The sequence below is a fragment of the Apium graveolens genome, chromosome 10 (assembly GCF_009905375.1).
Source record: "Apium graveolens cultivar Ventura chromosome 10, ASM990537v1, whole genome shotgun sequence".
NCBI lineage: Eukaryota > Viridiplantae > Streptophyta > Magnoliopsida > Apiales > Apiaceae > Apium > Apium graveolens.
In genome coordinates, this window is record NC_133656.1 from 238,769,557 (window position 1) to 238,789,873 (window position 20,317).

Below are 20,317 nucleotides of genomic sequence, written 5' to 3' on the forward strand. Positions count from 1 at the left end.
AAACAGGGACATGTGATGCCAACTGAACACGGTACCTCGAAGGTAAACATAGCAACTGTAGGACAAAAGAGGAAGGCTTTTGCTAAGAAAGCTAATAGTAATAAACCTAAGAGTGACAAGGACAAGGCCAAGAAACCCAAGGCAAACAAACCATGCTGGTCTTGTGGGCAGGTTGGGCACTGGAGTAAGGACTGCCCTACGAAGAAAGCGAAGAAAACCGAGGTAGCACAAGCAAATGTTGTGCTTGGAACCGCAAGTGGGCCTGTAGTGAACATGGTTGTTGGTGAGGCTACGGCTTCTGAAACCAACGTTGACCGGTATGTATCCTACAACCCTGTGATATTTTCTACCTATCTGTCAAATGAATGGTTGATAGATACTGGAGCTAATGTACATATTTGTGCTGATATTAGTTTATTTGTATCTTATCAACAGAGTCATTGCTTGACTGTGAAGATGGGGAATGCTAGTGTTGCTCAAGTACATGGAGTTGGAAACGTGGATCTGAAGTTCCCTTCAGGACGTATTCTATCTCTGACGAGAGTGCATCATGTTCCCAACATGCGTAGAATTATAATAAGTGGAAGCTGTTTAGTTTCTAGTGGTTTTGAAATTTCGTTTAAGTGTAATAAAGTAGTTCTTATTCACACTGGTACATTCTTTGGCAAGGGTTACTTGTCAAATGGTTTATTTGTTATTAATGTGGATCCCGTTTTGGGAAGTTTGAATAATAATGTTATTCCTACTGTTAATTGTATTGAATCCTCAAATATATGGCATGCTAGACTAGGTCATTTAAACTTTGGTGCTCTTAAGAACATGATGAACTTAGAGTTGATTCCAAAATATACCATAGAAAAGAATTCTAAATGTCAAGTATGTGTGTCTGCTAAACAGATAAGGAAACCTTTTCATAACATTGTCAGGGATTCAGACTTGTTAGATTTAGTACACACTGATATTTGTGAATTTGGTGGTGTGTTGACCAAGGACCAGTTTAGATACTTCATTACTTTTATAGATGATAGTAGTAGATACTGTTATGTTTATTTACTTAGACATAAGGATGAAGCACTTAGTAAATTTATTATATATAAAACTGAAGTAGAAAAACAAACTAGTAAGTTACTTAAAAGGTTGAGATCTGATAGAGGTGGTGAGTATACGAGTAATGCTTTTAATGAATTTTGTGCAAACAATGGTATAGTTCATGAAGTTACTCCACCATACACACCTGAGTCTAATGGGGTTGCTGAGCGAAAGAACAGAACATTTAAAGATATGATTAATAGTATGCTTATTAACTCTGGGTTGCCTAAATACATGTGGGGAGAGGCTCTAAATACGGCTTGCCATATTTTGAATAGAGTCCCTCTGAAACACATGGATAAAACACCCTTGGAGTTATGGAAAGGCAGGATGACTAGTCTTAAGTATCTTCGTGTGTGGGGGTGCCTTGCTAAGGTGCTTGTTCCTGAACACAAGAGAAAGAAACTAGGTCCAAAGACTGTTGACTGTATCTTTCTGGGCTATCTTGAAACCACTACAGCTATGAGATTTTTAGTGTTAAAATCTGACATAGATGGTATAGTGGCAAACACGATAGTTGAATTTCGAGATGCGACATTCTTTGAGGATGTCTACCCTATGAAGACTGGAATACCTGAAATGACTTCTGAGGAAGATCCTACTCACACATCAAGTTCTATTCCTGATCATGTGGAAAAGATGACAAATGTGGGGGCGGAACCTAGTAGTAGCTCTATTCCTAAGGAATTAGAGGAACCAAGGAGGAGTAAGCGTGCAAAAGTAGTCAAGGATTTTGGAGGCGATTTCATCACTTACAATATCGAGGACGAACCTCTAACTTTCCGGCAAGCTATGGATTCTTCTGAGTCAAGGCACTGGAAGGGCGCTGTCAAGAGTGAAATTGACTCTATTGTTTCCAATGGAACATGGGAGTTGGTTGATCTCCCTCCTGGGTGTTCTACTATTGGGTGCAAATGGGTCTTTAAAAGGAAGTTGAACCCTGACGGCTCAATAGATAAGTACAAAGCTAGACTGGTAGCTAAGGGTTTTAAGCAAAAGGAAGGAATTGATTATTTTGATACATACTCTCCAGTTGCAAGAATGGTAACAATCCGAATGCTTATAGCATTGGCTTCAGTCCATGGTCTTATCATCCATCAGATGGATGTAAAGACGGCTTTTCTTCATGGTGAACTTGAGGAAGAGATTTATATGGATCAGCCTGATGGATTTGTTGCATCAGGCAATGAAAGGAAAGTATGTAAGTTGATCAAGTCCATCTATGGCTTAAAACAAGCTCCCAGAGATTGGCATAAAAAGTTTGATGAAACTATATTGCCTTTCAGTTATAAGATTAATGAAAGTGATAAGTGTGTCTACACTAAAGTTAAAGGTAATGAGTGTGTTATTTTGTGCCTATATGTGGATGACATTTTACTGTTTGGAACCAATATTGAGATTATTAATGAGACTAAAGAATTCTTGAAAAGGCATTTTGAAATGAAGGATATGGGTGAGGCAAGTGTGATTCTTGGAATCAAATTGATTCAGTCCACTGAAGGAATAACCTTGACTCAATCTCATTATATAGAGAAATCTATACTTGAGAAATATGGTTATTCACAGTGTAGAATCGCTAGTACACCTTATGATTCGAAAGTTGCCCTTGTCAAGAATACTTCAGGAGTGCCTGTGTCTCAGTTAAGGTATTCTCAGATTATTGGGAGCTTGCAGTATCTTGCTAACTGTACTAGACCAGATATTTCATATTCTGTGTCTAAATTGGCGAGATATACAAGCTGTCCAAACAGAACTCATTGGGATGCTCTTGATAGAGTACTTAGATATCTAAAAGGCACAATGTACCTTAGTTTACACTACAGGAGATTTCCTGGTGTGCTTGAAGGGTACAGTGATGCAAGTTGGATAGCTAAGAAGTCTGGTTCCAATGGAGTGACTGGATACGTGTTCACCTTGGCTGGTGGAGCAATATCCTGGAAGTCAAGTAGACAGACTATTGTTACTCGGTCTACTTTTGAGGCTGAGTTGTGTGCACTTGATGCCACAGGGACGGAGGCTGAATGGTTACATGGACTTATGTCTGCAATACCTGTAGTAAGCAGACCGCTTCCTGCTATTGCTATTCACTGTGATAGTCGAACAACTATCGACAAGATTAGCAGTAAAAAGCATAATGCTAAAACTAAGAGACACATCCAAGTTAGACTCAAGTCTATAAGGGGTTTAGTGACTGATAGGATCATAGCTATAGAGTTCATAGGAACTCAGAATAATATAGCTGATCCTCTTACTAAAGGACTGGAACCTGCAGTGGTCCTTAAGTCAAGGTTGGGGATGGGATTGTCAACCCATCATAATTCATCAACAGTGGGAACCCAATACACATGAGAGGAGATCCCTTGAAGTGTATTCAATGGGTAATAACAAGCTGTAAGGATGAGTTGGTAGTACCTTTGCTACATAGATGATACCATAGTATCTGTATCTATCCCCTGTAAACCTAGAAGGTACTGACACTGCCAGAAAAGCAAGAGTGTTAAAACTCTGAATGGGATCAAGTCATTTGACGAGATAGAGGCAGTATATCTCTGGAGATGCCCAGCTAAGCGAATGTAATTGTGTGGTCGCAATTAGAGGATAGGGTTAATCCTTGAAGCATTCGACGAACAGGATCGAGACATGACCATTAATGTCTCAAAGCCGTAGATTGGCACCATAACCTTTGACTTGTCGTCGTCTATGGAATATGGTTATACTAAACGGATTAAGATTCAAGGTGAAACATTCCATCTGAGTCCGATAGCCATTGAAGTAGAGGAATTAGGAGGGTTCAAACCCGGAAGGGTACCGACTCTGAAAAACAAGTCATGATGGGAAATTGATCACATTTCTGTATGGATTTGTGGGGGATTGTTAGAAAATTAGGATTTTAGAGCTTAATTTAATTATGTTCTTGATGTTAATCCTAAAATCTAATGATTGGAAATTGTTCAATGATATTTGAACTTAAATTTTCATGTATGGTTTTAAGAATTTTCTTAATGAAATCCATATGAAATGAGAGATGAAAGTAGCTTGGAAAAGCTTGGAAAATTTGAGAATGTTTGTCCCACATTGAAATAAATAAAGGGGGTTGTGTGCTTTATATGGTGTTACCCACATGAGTAGTATACAACTACTAAGGTGTGTGATGGTCCATTGTGTTGTTGTGTGCTTCACGCGCACACACACACACGCGCGCCCCGCCCCGCCACGCATCGCACCGCACCGGACCGGACCGGGTCGGGTCGAAGGGCGATTTGGGCGAATGTCTCGGCGTCTCGCGTACGCGAGGCGACCTGGGCGAGGATTTTATTTATTTGAGAATTATTTTAATTCAAATTTATTTATCGGTGACTGGATTATTGGGCTGGGTACTGAAATAGGCTAAGTCCTGCAAATAATCTGATCTGTAACAAGTTCTGATATAAGAATCAGAACTTAAGAACTGATGAATAAAATCAGAACTTAATAAGTTCTGATATCAGAATCAGAACTTAAGTACTGATGAGTCGAATCAGAACTTAAGTACTGATGAGTCGAATCAGAATTTAACTTAAGTTCTGATAATAATGTGGGTGTTAATGTGAAAAGCTGTTACAAATAATTTAAATTCAAAAGCTGTTCAGTTTTGATTTTTTCATTTATGAATTCAAAATCTGATCAGTTTTGATTTTTTCATTAATGGAGCAGTTTAATTCAGACATTAAGTGTGTGGTCAGTTTCATTTTTCCTCTCCTATAAATAGAGGCTAAACTGAATGAATACAATACACTACATTCTGATCTCTTCTCTTCAACCTCTCTGCATTTCTCTCCCATAAGTCCTGAAGTGCTGATATTTTCCGGTGACTGAGGTGCTGGTCGAAGTGGAGGTTTTGTTGCTGCTGTTAACATAAACTCCGAGCTGTTTTATCCTGGTGGAGATATTGCGCACATCCCAAACGCAGCAGGTAGGGGGCAATAATCTCTTCAAGAGCAGCCAGGACTTCGAGCAAGGCCTGGTGACTCAGCTGTGATTATTTTCTTGGCATTTTTGTATCTGTAAACCTTTATTTCAGTCACTGTTGAAAGCTATGGTTTCGGGTACATCTTTCTTTCTCTCTTCGTTATTTCAGTTACTGATTTTGTTTACCTGCATGTTTTGTTTTGTTAACTGTGGTCTTGGCCTAAACTTGTTAAATTCTTTATACACTTGCCTCTATGTTGCTATACTTGTTAGTGAGTTTTTCAACAGATATCATTCTCACATCTTCATCAGCTTTCATTATTTTCTTGATTCGTGCAAGTGGCAGCACATGGTTCTTGAAGTCAGTGGCTTGCTCAGCTTCTTTCATTTGCTTGTCCCAGAATGTTTTGATCCGCTGCTGCTGCTGTTGTAAATGCTGAGCTTCCGCGAGCTGGTGTTGAGATGGAAATGCTCCTCGAGGATAAGTGGGCATTGAGACCGGAATATTATTAAGAGAGCTGGTAGGTACAAAGGGTGCCTGAGCATATGCGAGGGTACCATTGGAGATTTGGCCTGCACCGTTACTGACATGCTGCTGTTCCTGACTTTGTTCCGAGTGGTCCATGGTGAAACCTTAAAACTGTTGTCAAGATTGAGATAATAATGAGTATTGTCACAAATATAAAAGCATTAATCAACACACGTTAAACGTTAACGCAACTATATTAACATTAACACAACCACAACGAGTCGAGTCGAGTCCAGTCGAGTTTACGGGAGATCCTGTCTGGTCTGATATGGATCTCTCATCAATTTTTAGCATATGCACATAAAATGTAATCAAGTAAAGTACACATACATCATAAATAGTCTCTAGATACAATTCAGCTGCTATAGTTAACAAAATCAAAATCAATTTAAAGATATTGTTCAAAGAAAAGAGAAGAATTAGAAAAGTATACCAGAAACTAAGAAACACTGGAAGAAGTGAGTTCAAGTTCTGAAGATGGAGGAGAAGAGAGCAAGAAATAAATAGTAGCTGCATGAGTAGCACGTGTCACTCAAACTTGTTTTACGCCTCCACGTATACACATACGTGGAGCGCTCTTGTGAACTACGTGGAACACAAAGGGCTGTATTGTTGCATCACTTTTGCAGTTTCTAAAGAGAAACTGACATTAATTTTTTAAAAATAATTTCAGTTTTGTAAAATATTATCCCATAAAAGAAGATGAAAGACAGAATTTGACGTTTTACTGATGTAACGGTACAATGGTAACAGTACAGATAACAACAAAGGAAATTGCAGGGAATAACATATGAACTTAAACAACTCCAACCATATTAGGAACACAGTTTCTGTCTAACTCTACTTTCCCACGCAAGTAGATTTATTATTCCATATTAAGTCCTGACATTATTAATTAATTATCGTTTATTAATTATTGTTTAGATGCTGGTCCGGGAGCAGCTCATCCTGAGGCGAAGAAGGAAATGTTTGCCCTGGATTCTCCTGGTCCGGGATTAACACATCCTCATCCTGAGGCGAAGACAGAAATGCTTGCAGTGTATTCTCCTGGTCCGGGATTACACTACAAGAAGTTCGGCTAAATTCGACCGAATTTTTTCAGTCGAATTTAGCTAAATTCGACCATTTTTGGTCGAATTTAGCTCAATTCGACCGGCATTGTGTTGGTCGAACAGAGGCTGGTCGAAAATGACAAATCCGGTCGAATTTATCTAAATTCGACCGCCCTAAATTCGACCGACTAAATTCGACCACCCTAAATTCGACTAACTAAATTCGACTGTTTTTTGTGTTAATTTATTTTGCAATTTTTTGAATGAAATTTCAAATTATTTTCAAAAAAAATCAAAAATCCCGCCAAAATACTAAATTCAACCAAATCTGGTCGTACCTAAATTCGACCTAATATAGTCGGATACCAAATTCGACTATCTTTGGTTAAATATAAATTCGACCTGATATGGTCACACACTATATTCGACCACATATTGTCATTAAAAATCCGACCAGCTTTGGTTGATTTTAGCTATAAAATTTACTTTTTCTGGTCGAATATAATATACCAGATTTTTTTTCAAGCTATATTAGTCTAAGTTCAGTCGTATTTAACATGCTAAAGCTTTAATTGCTTTCCAATCAAATTAAATATGCAATTTACAAATTTGCTACCTATTTATAATAATACCACTCACATCTCATTTTGCAATTATAATCCCCAAGTAAGCATTCAAAAATGATAAAAATACAAACATGTAACCATTAGTAAAATTACAATTAATAAAGAAAAGTGTTAAATTATCCCGGTATTTTTCATTACATACACCGCTAATTCATCCCAGTACTTTTCATTACATACACCGCTTAATATTTTTCATTACATGCTTGAACTGAATTTTGCAAAAGATAAGTCCAAAATAAGGCAGTAAGGCCTAAAGGAGAGGATACATATGTGCGAGTGGATCTTCATTTTCAAAGTCGTCCATGTCATCCACCTTCACAACCTTTGTGCCGTCCACCGCAGTATCCTTCTCTACTAGACTCTCCTGGAAAATAATGCAATTATTAAAAAACTGTTTCATATCAGAACCACTGGAAAATTATGTTACATAACCACTGTAAAATTATACGACATAACCACTGTAAAATTATACCTCCGCAATGATTTTATCATTGTCCTTCAACACTAGAGGAAGCAAACTGTTAGCTGCCTGTGCATAATATGCCTGCAATACATGTTGACTTGGGTCCGAAAATGCAGCAGCAGCTAAGTTACGCACATTTTCATCCAAAACAGATTGTTTCACTTCACGCATAGGCAAGGACTGGACCATCTCCTTCATTTCATCTAAAATCTTTACCATCCTCAAACAAATCTCATCTGGAACACTAGCTCGAACTTGAGAATTTCTAGACATTTCTCTGCTGATCCACTGTGATGCTTTCTCTGCTCCAATAAGCTCTGGCAGTGTTTCACGGGGATGAAGAAAGACGATCCCCTTGTTCGGAGGCTTAGCTTGAATCAACACTTCAAGTTCTTTCTTCCTCCGAATTTCTTTTCTGGTTCGAGGGGATGGCGGTTGATCACCAGATGACAACTCAGGTGATTCAGCTTTAGCAGCAAGCAAAGTTTTCATTTTTTCCTGAAATATGCAATACTTCGAATCAAACCTAACCCCGAATTGCAATAACATAATATTGTACATATTTTAATGGGGCATAAGGATTCATGTTCACTGTAAATAGCATAGTGATCATTACAAAATCGCTCAACTTTATGTCACAATTGCATAAAGCAGTTAATTATTACCACAAACTATTATATGTATCTCACATTTTATTGGTAGTAAAAATTAACCACAAACTGTTTACTTAATGCTTGATCAAAATTGATATTCTTCATCATCATCCCCCCCCAAAAAAAAAACTTTCATGCACATGTAACATACAAAAAGGTCGCAGACATATCTAATACACAATTAATCTGCTTATCAAGATATCACTACATCTGTAAAAGATAAAAGATCAACCATAAAATTCAAGTGTTGATAGAGCATAACACCAAAAATGGCACAACCAAGAAGGGATGATCAAACTGTATTGTGAATTTTAAGTTTTAACCAAGACCCAGTTTCAGACTACGAACTACATATATGGAGGCAAGATGCAAGGAACAAATAATTCAGAGGGTCTAATACTTAAGGCACAACAATGTGTTTGCATGTTTATAGGATGTTGGCCAGTCAATCCTAGAAGCTTATTCTCGGGTTCTTGCAAACTTAGCATTCAGCATACTCTCTAGGATAGGAGATATTCTGCAGGAAGAAGTTTTAAGTAATCCGAATTCCCCTGTTGCAACATGCAACTTTCCCGGAGTAAACCTTAACAGAAGTGATAAGAGGATGCCGAGTCTGAAATTAAGACACTCTCTCATCAATCAGATGAATATTGTAGATGGCCAGTTTCATGAACCAAATACAATCAAGTATAGCAAATATGAGTCCTGGGACGATGAACACAGAACGAGTTTAATGACCGGAACAACTGGTCAAAGCAGAGTATGGTGCCTAAGCAGAGATGCATGTGGCAGTCTTTTGACTCTTTCCCCTCAAAGTTCCCCCTGATGCCCCACTGATATATGTTGTAAATGTTGGACAAACTTAGTATTTTAGACTAAGTTGTGAATCATTTTGAGACTCTATATGAGTGAGACACATTATGTGTTAGTGGTGTGTATTTATTGGAACGTATTCTTCTCTTCGAGGGGATTCCAACGCATATTAACACGCTCAAAATGAGTAAAAGGTGAATGAGAACTGATGTTCCAAAGTTTTACCTTTTAATATGAAAAGTGGTTTTGTACCACATCGAGAGTAGCACAAACCTATTCCTTAATTTTTCTTATAAATACCATGTACCACATCGAAAAGAAAAACAAGTCCTTTCAAGCCTCTCTTTATAAATAGAGTCTTAGGGCACCAGTTTTATTAAGTCGAGGAAATAAGAGTCATCTCTTTCATTCTCGGTCTCTTTAGTATTAAATTTTTCCAATATTCCGGTGATAGTTCTCGGGCTCAGTTCAAGTTCGCTGAGAGTATATTCGATCTATCGATTATACTAGTATCTCGTTTTATCCTGGGAAGCAGGTCGCTAAACACGGATGGTGCGAGGCGAAACTGCTTTAAGGAGACAGTTTTCTGGACTCGAGATTAAATCCAATCTCTGTTTGTTTTCTCAAACCCTTCTCCTAATTTAATTGTTAATTCTCATATGCTTATGTGATTTAAGAATTAACAATGTTTTTGTGAAGTAGTTATATATTCAATATATATATATAACAATGTCTTTATCGTACAAGATTGATAACAGTAAATACACATAATTACAAGATCTCATGACCCTTTAGCTGAGAATGAACATTACCCTCAGTAATTTACACATTAAGCCTATAAATATATTCTTATAGTTAAAATATTTTTAAGTCTAAATGCTTTACAATTCATTGCACCATCCTCTTTATGTTCTTTTTCTGCAACTTTCTACTGCCCAAACAAATTCTAACGCCATTATTTGCATTGTCTTCAGCCCACTTGTGATTTTTTTTTAATAAATTCAATGAACATTTTATAACAGTCTGCAAAGGTAGGACATACTAGTGTACATACTTTGTCTGGTTAGTTCACAGGTAATATTTCAGCCACACCTAACGCAAACGAACAATAATAGTCCTGATTAAATATACTTAAGAAACCACACCTAACGCAAAAAAGATGATTAAGATTATTATCACTGTATATTTACTTGTTTTTTCTTTATAATTTACGCAAATAAGATGATATTTGACCGAATACACGGCAAGCATAACATATCAATATATACCAATATTCAACACATCTAGTAAAATAAATACATCTAGTAAAATGGGAGGAAACCTGGAGGTTTTTCACAACTGGTTCACTAGGATCGTAAACAGTACCCAGGAATTCCTCTTCACCAATTGGATCTTCGCCCCTTGCCTCTCTTTCAGCATCTATTTCCTTTAAGATAGGTAAAAACCCCATCAGATGATGTAGATAAATAAGCTAATATTACAAAAACCTAGGTCATAATCATCTTATAGTTGATATAACAAACCAATATTAAATAAATCAAAGTTGCAACGTCAATTTCAGTACAAATAAATCAACTAAGCAGTTAGTATCACGTAGTATATGTTATATGTTTCCCCTTCTTTTTAAATTAAGTAATATATTTTGTAGGGATATAATATTTCATGCAGTGTAGGACATAGGATGCAGTTATTCAATCTGATATCTAATTATCATATACTACGAGTCAACTAAATCATACCTCCCGTCTTTGATCAAATGATTTGGCCCCGGTACGGGATGTAAATTCCACCATCTTTCTGGCCCTTTTTCCATTTTTGGACCTCGTTTCAAATCGGGGTGTTCCCCAATAAGCACAGAGAGAATTCCACGCTCGCTGAGAGAAGTAATGTGGCTTTAACTCTTTAATATCAATTTCTTCTTCACGATATCCACTCTTCAATAATTCATTCACATGCGCCATCAGTCGTGCCTTCTCTGGATTAATGATATGCTTCCAATTTTTCTTTAATTGTGCTCTCACAACTCTATCTCCTGTTTCTGGTCCACAACCCTTGGGATAGTTATAATATTCCTGCAAATCAGACCACGCGGAGTGTTACTTGAATAGAGTTAAGAGCCCCTATGTTCCATAGTGCTCTTTTGTAAAACGGTTCACAAGACAGGAAGTACTAGAAATGAGAGAATTAAAAAAACACAAGTTATTACTTACTTTAAACTCTTCGATACAACCATCTAAAAAAGCTTCCCTTTGAGCACCCTTTGTATCAATGGTTTTATCATCAAATCTAATCTTCACAATGTAGCTCAAAAGGTGCTTGGGTTTAGACTCCATGAACCTGTAAAAAAAGTAATAAGAAAAAAGAAATAAATTAACAACAGAGATGATTTAGTTCAGGTCTAATATTTAGGTCACCATATAGGTTATTCCAGGGAGTTAGTTCAGGTGTACTATTTAAGTAGATATTAATTTAAAACGGAGAAATGAGAGGAATACCCTTTTCCATTCTTAAGCAAATGAAGTGTTGGCTTCGCGTCTGGAGCTGGTTTTGTGTTGTAACCCCCATCACTACAGCTTCGCCTTTTCCTCTCATATATAATTTTCTGCTTACTACATTTTTCAATATATTCTTCCAGATTGTAGGACCCTTCTGCATCACTCTCTTCAGCACTAACATTTTGCCCTTCACCATCCCATTCATTGGTCCTGACCCTCTTGTTTCCCTTACCCTTGTCTCCAATACCCTTCTTCGAATTCGGGCCTGACCATGTCACCTATAAAAAAATAACAATGGAACAAGGATCTCATGTTAACTCGTCTTATAGCATAAAAAAAATATAGTGAACATTCAGACTAATAGATACTAGTGTCAGTTTTCAGGGCTCGTTCCTTTCTTAAACACAAGCAACTCAAAAGCAAATTGGAAAGTATTCAGAAAATCAACAATCACAAGTTAACACCTTTGTCAAATACTCATATTAGTAAATCAACAATGTAGGAAAAACTTTCACCTTTGCACTTGGTAAGGTACAAATTCTGTATATTGCAGATCCCGTCTTGGTGAGAGAAATTAATATAAGCAAAACATTTCAGACAAATAACAGTAATTCAGACTAACAATCACAAGTTACTCCTAAAGTTGTTGACAAATCTTTAGTCTGCCCTAAAACAGTTACATATCTGCTAACAGAATCACTTTAAATAAACACCCAAAATTACTAAATCACACATGGCCATAAAAGAAATCACAATTAAAACCACACGAAAGATTCGAAAACCACAACAACTAAACCAAAATCAACAATTAATAAAACAAATAAAGGCCTTTTGAGCAGCCAAAACAGAGTCAACCACCACAGCTTTGACTATACACAGATGTTCTGTATATGTTGACTATACACAGATACTAATTTGGGGTTCTTTCAAAGATAACAGCAACAAAGTGACACATATATACAGTCCGAGAGACACACAAACAGTCAGAGAGAGAGTGGGAGAGAGAGAGAGAGAAAGAACACCTGTGTACTTAGCCTCGCCAATTTCAGCCTCTGATTTGAGCTTTCAGCCATCGTTTGTAAACCCTAGCTGCGCCGCGAAAGAAAGAAGAGAAAGAGGGGAAACGATGTAAATGAAATTTTGGGGGTAAATATAGTATATACCTAAAAACTAAGTCGGCTAATAATAGTCGAATTTAGCCGTGTCGTGCAATAAGACCTTGTTTGGTTGAAAAAAATGAATCAGAGTGTTCTCCCAGTTAAGCTTCTGTATAAAACCTCCTGTTATCAACCAAAATACAAACACTATCATCCACTTTACAAAAATTTACAAACATTTAATTAAATTTCAAATTTAAAAATTATAAATAAAGTAGCAATTGTTTTGATACAAATTTTATTAAAAATAATGAATTACACCAAGTCATCATCATCACTAAATTCATTATTTTCCGTTCCATTTTCTTCGTCTTCATCTTCGGCTTCCATATCGTTTTTACTTTCTTCTTCATCATCATGATGTATCGAGTAGTCATTTTCAAACATCCTTAAATCAACAAAAAAATTTGAAGGATCACGAATAGTAACACTTTCGACATGGGAAGATGAAGCATTTGACACTTCATTTTGTAAAGCATTATCGATGATTTTGATATTTTCCTTGGTTGACACACTTTCATCAACTTGTCGACTCTTTGTTGTTAGAACCGTGTACCATGATGATTTTGTATTTAAAATATTTGGTGCATAGTACACTTGATGAGCTTGGCTAGCCAACACAAATACGTCGTCGGCATTTAGTTTTGATTTGACATCCACGGTAGTCATCCGATGTCTATCAACTTTGACATGTGTCGTATGATCAAACCAATGACACTTGAAGACAATCACTTGATGTCCATTATGATAGAAGAGTTTTAAAATTTCTTCCACCCTTCCGTAATAGTTTCCATAACTTTCATTGTAAGAAGTCCCTATAATTATAATTGTTTAAAATTTGGATTAAAAGATAAAGAAAAAGTATGTTTCAAATATTATGAGTAAAAGTCTCACCGATGACAACTACACCGGAATTTGGTGAAGTGAGCTCCTTATCCTTTGCGCAACTAAATTTGTAACCATTGCATTTGCATGCTTTATCAGACTCCACTTTAAACATCGGACCTCTTATTAGGTCTAGAAATTTCTTTTTGAGCTCTTCATCATCTTGTACCTAAAACATGTGTGACATGATACATAAATATAAGAATAAATTTAAAGATTGCATGAGAAATATATATAATATGTGTATAGGTGTTTATATATAAATCAAAACACATACCCTTCTTTCAAACCAATCTTTAAATTTTTCTTTTTGGTATTGTTCTTTTTCGGCGTCATTGAGAAGGGGGTAATGTTGTTGCACTAACTTCTGGAATCCACTACATTTTTTTGTTCAAAAATAAGAAAAATTAAGTTGTAAACTCAATTCTTAATTTTTGAAGTAAAGAGGGTTTAGAAAAATCTTACCGCAAGTACTTTCCAACTTCCGGCGAATTAATAAGAACATAGTATGCCACAAGTTCATGTTCATCACCATTCAAGATTCTATCTCTACTTCGTAGACTAGGATGTGTCGGATATGTATAAACTTCTAACAATTCGACATCATGAAACTTTCGAGGTGCCTCATTCCGACGTAACTGACCATACACAACTTTTGAATCAAAAAATACTGAGCAAAAGTGTACACTTTCCTCCTCAATATAGCGTTGTGCCATGGAACCTTCTGCTCGAGCTTTGTTTCCAACTTTCAATTTCAGGTTATGCAAGTATCTCTCAACAAAATACATCCAACGCCCATTAGCCGGACCCCCTAACTTACACTCAGTAGCTAAATGGAGTGGCAAGTGCTCCATCGGATCAAAAAACCCTGGAATGAAGACAGTTTCAAGTTTTGACATTATTCTCACTATATCTTTCTCCATTTTTTCCAAATCTGAGTATTTGAGATTTGACGAGCATAAATCTTGAAAGAAGTTGCATAACTCAATAATAGGATCAGCTACATGTTTCGGAAGTAAGTCACGACAAACGATAGGCAACAACTTTTGCATGAAGACGTGACAGTCATGTGATTTCATCCCGCGAATGCAATTTTTTTTCCAATTTACGCACCTTGATATATTTGAGGCATACCCATCTGGAAGTTGTAATTCTTCAATCCACTTGAACAACTTATGAATTTGTTCTTTGGAAAGAGCGTATGGCGCATGTGGTTCCGTACCATCATCTTGAATCCACAAATCACGATGCACACTTAATTCTTTACAATCTTTCCTCGCTTTTGTGTTATCTTTGGACTTCTTTCCATCATCAAGAATTGTGTAGAATATGTTGTCAAAGATATTTTTTTCAGTGTGCATAATGTCAATGTTGTGACGAAGGCTAAGTGTCTCCCAATATGGAAGCTCAAAAAATGGAGAACTGTGAGTCCAATTATGTGTCACACCATAATCCCTTGGTTTTCTCTTTGTTGACTTTCCTGGAGGGGGGAATTGTATCTGCTCGCACATGGTCTTTGCAAAAGATCCTGAATGTCGAGCGCAGACTGATCGGGTCTCAATAATTCCAAACCTTGTACTCCTTCTCAGGGGATCATCTGCTTCCAAAAAATACCGAGCAGTGCCATAAAAAGTAGATTTACCACCATGTTTGAGTTGTTTAGCTTTTACCTCTCCCATGCAAACTGGACATGCCAACTTACCTAAAACATATGTGAAAAACTCAATAAATAAACATATGTGAAATTATATATATATATATGTGCACATGTGTGTGTTTATAATATAAAACACATACCCTTAGTGGACCACCCACTCAGCATGGCAAGTGCAGGAAAGTCACTAATTGTCCATAAAAGTGCAGCCTTCATCATAAAATTTGTACGTGAATATATGTCATATGTTTCCACCCCAGTATGCCACAATAATTTCAACTCATCAATTAGCGGTCTAAGATAAACATGTAAGTCTTTTGTAGGATCCGTTGGTCCGGGAATAAGAAGAGGCATGAACATGTATGGAGCCTTAGTACACATAGAGGGGGGAAGATTATACACAACAATCACCACAGGCCATACAGTATACTCCTTGGCATGAGCATCGCGAAAGGGATCAAATCCATCAGTAGAGAGTCCGAGTCTAACATTTCTAATCTCCTTTGAAAATCGTGTAAATCTACGATCAAATTGTTTCCATTCATCTCCATCTGCTGGGTGACTTAATTGACCTTCAACAACAACTCTATCATGATGCCATCTCATACATTTTGCAGTTTTCTCAGCCATGAATAAACGCTGCAATCTCGTGGTAATAGGAAAATAACGCAAGATCTTACGCGGGATCTTCTGTTTTTTAGGATCTTTTTGCACTTTGTAGCGGTCTCTTTTGCATATATCACACTTGGTCTTCTCACTGTGTTCCTTGTAGAATAACATGCAATCATTCTCACAAGCATCAATCTTTTCATACTCCATGTTCAATCCTCTAATCATCTTTCGTACAGTGTAGTACTTCTCAGGCAACTTATGATCATTAGGCAATACTAATCCAATGAGGTGTAGCAAGTCATCAAAACCATTATTACTACAATTATGCCTATTTTTCCAACGAAGCAACTCCATTACAAACTCCAATGTTGTAAAATTGGCATTATTTGGATATATTGGTTCGGAAGCGGTATTTACCATCTCGTAAAATTCTTTTGCTTTTGCATTCGGTTCTTCATCAAAATCTTCGCAATCCTCAAAATCATCATCATGTGCATCATACATATCATCATCTCTGTAGCTAGTATTGCCAAAACTCGTTCCAACATCGTTGCGCAACACATCTTTTTCCCCATGACAATCCCATCTAGTATACCATTGCATAATACCATGTCGATACAAATCAACTTTCACGGTACTAGGATACTTGTAGTACTCATTACCACAATTTTTGCACGGACATCTTATAAGACCGTTGTCTTCGGGATCAAGATTTTCAATAGCAAATTTAATGAAATTATCCACACCATTTTTGTAATCTTCCGTTAAATATTTTGCCTCGTTAAATCGATGACGACCAATCCAACTACGATCGGATGTCATCTACAAAATAATCAATAAAAATAAATTACCAATTTAATTATGGAAACTAAGATTATCTCATTATTAAATACCATATTAGTCAACAAAAAATAAACAAATAATAATCACATTATTCTTGAAAAAACATTTAATCTACTCAAATTTATAAAGATTATCACAATTAAGCTATTTAAAACAAAAATCTGTAAAAGAATTACACTTACTTGAGATTTGAGATGCTCACATGAAGAAGTAATTTTTAGTAGAAAAGCAAAAAAAGTAGTGAAATGGGGAGAAAGTATGGAGGGAGAAACAATGGAGAAAACGGCTACTGGAATGGAGAAAGGGGTAGGGTTTCCGAAATGAACACGGGTTAATTCAACCAGAAATGGTCGAATTTAGTACGGGTCAATTCCACCAGAAGCGGTCGAATTTAGTAACGCACTAAAATCAGTCGAATTTATATTTATGCTACTAGTTATAGTCGTATTTATTTACATTCAACCGCAGCTGGTCGAATATAGCAAGATTTAATTCAACCAGACACGGTTGAATTTAGTATGTCAATAAATGCTTCCCACTGTAGTCGAATTTAGGAATATTCAACCGCCTACGGTCGAATTTATCTCCGTTCCACCAAGGTCAGTTGAATTTATATTATTTCGACTGTTGTTGGTCGAAAATAGCAGAAACTATTCAAATTTATTTTTTAGAGGGAAATTTTCTGCCCACTGAAAATTTTAAATTAAAGGGCGGCAATTTTTCCCGCCGATCCCACTTATTAAATTCGACCAAATTCGGTCTAATTTTTTACGCGGGAATTTTTTTTTGGCGGGATTGTTCCCGCATTTTTTTCCCTCGTGCTAAACTCGACCGAAAAGAGAAGTTAGTCGAAAATAACCGTAAATTCGACCGGGTTATTTCGACCGCCGCTAAATTCGACCGAATGTCGGTCGAATTTAGCCGCCCCTACTAAATTCGACCGAATATAGTAGAATTTACGCGCGGTCGAATTTAATTGGTTGAAAATACCCTAATTTTCTTGTAGTGTTATCTCATCCTCATCCTGAAGCCAAGGCATAAATGGTTGCTGATGGTTCTGCTGAGACGGAGTCTGAGGCCAAGGCATTGATGGCTGCTGCTGCTGAATCTGCTGGTACTGAGCCTGAGGCCAAGGTGTGGATGGCTGGTTCAGGTTCTGCTGATACTGAGCGTGAGGCCCGAGCACAAAGGATTGCTGGTTCTGTGGTCCTGACTGATACAAAGGCATAAATGCCGGAGGTTGCTGACCTCCAACGTTTGATGATCCAACTCCATGCTGCTGAGGAACTTGTTGCCTTGAGTTCGCGGCCTTGGAAATTTGTTCCTTTAACTGATCTCTTGGAATCACGTCTTCGAGAAAATCATACAGATCTGTCTTACTAATTGCTGCAGCAAGATCTTTGTTTTGAACTATCCTTCTTCCATCTGCTTCAGTGTTGATCCAAGCCTGTGAAGTCAAATCAAGTATAAACATCTCGCAAGCTTTAGCAAACACAGCTGCAGTCTCCTTCGCTATCATTTTAACATCTTTATCGGCTTTCATTATCCTTGTTATAGGAGAGATTGGGAGGCTATGCGTCTTAAAATCTTCTGGCTTCATTTGTTGCATTTGGTTAGCCCAATATTGCCTAAGCCGTTCTCGTACATATTGCAGATGCTGAGCTTGAGCTTCTTGATTTGCCAGCTGATGCTGATCAGACGAGGAGACAGGTGGAGGTTGCATTGTCGAAATCACTGGAACACTAACGTTGGTAGCTACAGCATCAGGTGTATCAGTAAAGGGGGGTGGAACATTGGCCATTTGATCTGCACTTCCAGTACTTATGTTTTCTTGTTGCGGGATCTCCTCAGATTCATCCATGATTAATCAAGTTCCTAAGTGTTCACTTGTATCTCCTGTCATATCATGAATAATGTGAAACTTTAGTAAATTGTAAGAAGTGATGCATAAAATTTTGAAAATGTTCTACATAAACTAGTGAGATCGAATGATCATCAACTTGAAACTTGTTACAAATCGGGCTTTGAAATTGAAAAGAGCTTTACTGGGAAACTTGTTAGCATTCAGGCAGAGTAGTAATAATTAACTCATCACACATTAAGCACAACCACCAAAAAAAAATTGAAGGTTTTACTACATATCCAAGTATGATCTTCTAAATAACATAGAAATTTAGCAAATATCAGTATTACTACATGACCATGTAAGTGTTTCTCGATCTATAAACATACCTGACAATTTGAGCATAAAGAAACTAGACCATTAAAAGTTACATATCATCTGAAACTAGACCATGAAAGCTGTATATATTTTTTGAAAGAACAAGGAAGGCATGTGTTTCTTAAATAAAAAATATGGACCATACATGAAATAACACGTAATATACGTGTAAAATTTAAAAACTTACGTGTCTTGTTCATAATTTAACATGTAATACAGTGTAAAACTTAAAAAACCTATGTGTCTTGATAAAATTTCATGCAGAAAACTACGTGTCTTCTTCACAATTTTAATGTGTAACTGACATGTTTTTTATATAAATTAAAATAGCTTTCTTTGAATTGATATAAAATACTTGTGTGAATTTGACATCATATAACATATAAATTATAGCTCAATAAATATATTAATTTAATTTGAATTAATACAAATTTACATTTACATTTAGTTTTTTATTATTTTTATCATTATAGAATTAGTAAAATACCTAGAAATATAATAAGAATACTCTAATTTTATCTTATTTTATTAAATTATTTCTCGTCTAATAAAAAATATTGAAAAATTTAATGCAATGTAAACATATACCAAGACAGAATTGATTTTCAAATACATATTCATGTTATTGATATTGATAAAAACAAATTTAGGTAGTATAATTGACTTTAATTTATAAAACAATTTCAATAAATAAGACAAACTTTAAACATTTCCGGACACCAATTTTGGTCCTGGATTTTCGAAAGTTCATCATAAAAATATTTTTTTAATAATGTCATTCAAAAATTTAAGCGGCTATAATAAAATATCACTTATATAATAAAAATTCTAGCATTTTATGAAAAGACCACTCCCCCATAAAAATAAAATTAAGTTTTGTATAAATATTATATTGACCGGACATTTATATTATCAAGAATTAATCAATTCTTTTAATTTATAAAGAATTTGTAAATAAATACTTTCTAGCGGTTAATTCTATAAATATTTTTCATTAATATTTTATAATTACTTAAATATTACGAGATATAAGAGCATTTAATTTCCTATTTACAAAGTAAATGTTTGATTCAATAATAATTTTACATGTACTATGTCAAATGACATAGGGATTAGCTACAATGCCTCATGTATTTGAATAAATTCCATAAAAAATATTTTAAATTCTCAAGTCACTGTACCAAATTCAATTCTAGTATATAAATTGATATCTTTAACACGAATTCAAACAATACATGTGTTCCTGCTCAACTTCGTTATACAAATTAGTTATATTT

The 20,317-nt window shown here is 36.1% G+C and overlaps 3 protein-coding genes across 3 annotated transcripts; all 3 read right to left on the reverse strand.

The window, feature by feature from the left end:
• Nucleotides 1-7,370: 7,370 nt before the first annotated feature.
• Nucleotides 7,371-12,741, reverse strand: LOC141692131 (uncharacterized). Its single transcript, XM_074496870.1, has 7 exons — nt 12,691-12,741; nt 11,669-11,946; nt 11,384-11,510; nt 10,913-11,245; nt 10,495-10,599; nt 7,717-8,205; nt 7,371-7,608 (listed from the first exon to the last, which is right to left on the reverse strand). The coding sequence occupies exons 1-7, from the start codon at nt 12,739-12,741 to the stop codon at nt 7,495-7,497; spliced, it is 1,497 nt and encodes a 498-aa protein (XP_074352971.1). The 3' UTR covers nt 7,371-7,494.
• Nucleotides 12,742-13,080: 339 nt separating this feature from the next.
• On the reverse strand, nt 13,081-16,915 carry LOC141692132 (uncharacterized). Its single transcript, XM_074496871.1, has 5 exons — nt 15,508-16,915; nt 14,176-15,412; nt 13,988-14,087; nt 13,720-13,879; nt 13,081-13,640 (listed from the first exon to the last, which is right to left on the reverse strand). The coding sequence occupies exons 1-5, from the start codon at nt 16,796-16,798 to the stop codon at nt 13,081-13,083; spliced, it is 3,348 nt and encodes a 1,115-aa protein (XP_074352972.1). The 5' UTR covers nt 16,799-16,915.
• A 744-nt stretch (nt 16,916-17,659) lies between these two features.
• LOC141689706 (nuclear transcription factor Y subunit C-2-like) lies at nt 17,660-19,143 on the reverse strand. The gene is made up of 2 exons (XM_074494061.1): nt 19,052-19,143; nt 17,660-18,715 (listed from the first exon to the last, which is right to left on the reverse strand). Exon 2 carries the CDS (start codon nt 18,678-18,680, stop codon nt 17,811-17,813), a length of 870 nt encoding a protein of 289 aa, XP_074350162.1. The 5' UTR covers nt 18,681-18,715; nt 19,052-19,143; the 3' UTR covers nt 17,660-17,810.
• Between the last annotated feature and the right edge of the window lie 1,174 nt (nt 19,144-20,317).

Excerpts from the sequence above, each read along its gene's own strand:
- LOC141692131 (XM_074496870.1), bottom strand. The coding sequence starts at position 12,741 with ATGGCTGAAAGCTCAAATCAGAGGCTGAAATTGGCGAGGCTAAGTACA. Across the intron at positions 11,947-12,690 it reads TGGCGAGGCTAAGTACACAG|GTGACATGGTCAGGCCCGAA; the intron begins GTGTTCTTTCTC and ends ATTTTTTTATAG. Across the intron at positions 11,246-11,383 it reads GTTGTATCGAAGAGTTTAAA|GAATATTATAACTATCCCAA; the intron begins GTAAGTAATAAC and ends TCTGATTTGCAG.
- LOC141692132 (XM_074496871.1), bottom strand. The coding sequence starts at position 16,798 with ATGACATCCGATCGTAGTTGGATTGGTCGTCATCGATTTAACGAGGCA. Across the intron at positions 15,413-15,507 it reads GAGTGGGTGGTCCACTAAGG|GTAAGTTGGCATGTCCAGTT; the intron begins GTATGTGTTTTA and ends CATATGTTTTAG. Across the intron at positions 14,088-14,175 it reads GAAGTTGGAAAGTACTTGCG|TGGATTCCAGAAGTTAGTGC; the intron begins GTAAGATTTTTC and ends AAAAAAATGTAG.
- LOC141689706 (XM_074494061.1), bottom strand. The coding sequence starts at position 18,680 with ATGGATGAATCTGAGGAGATCCCGCAACAAGAAAACATAAGTACTGGA.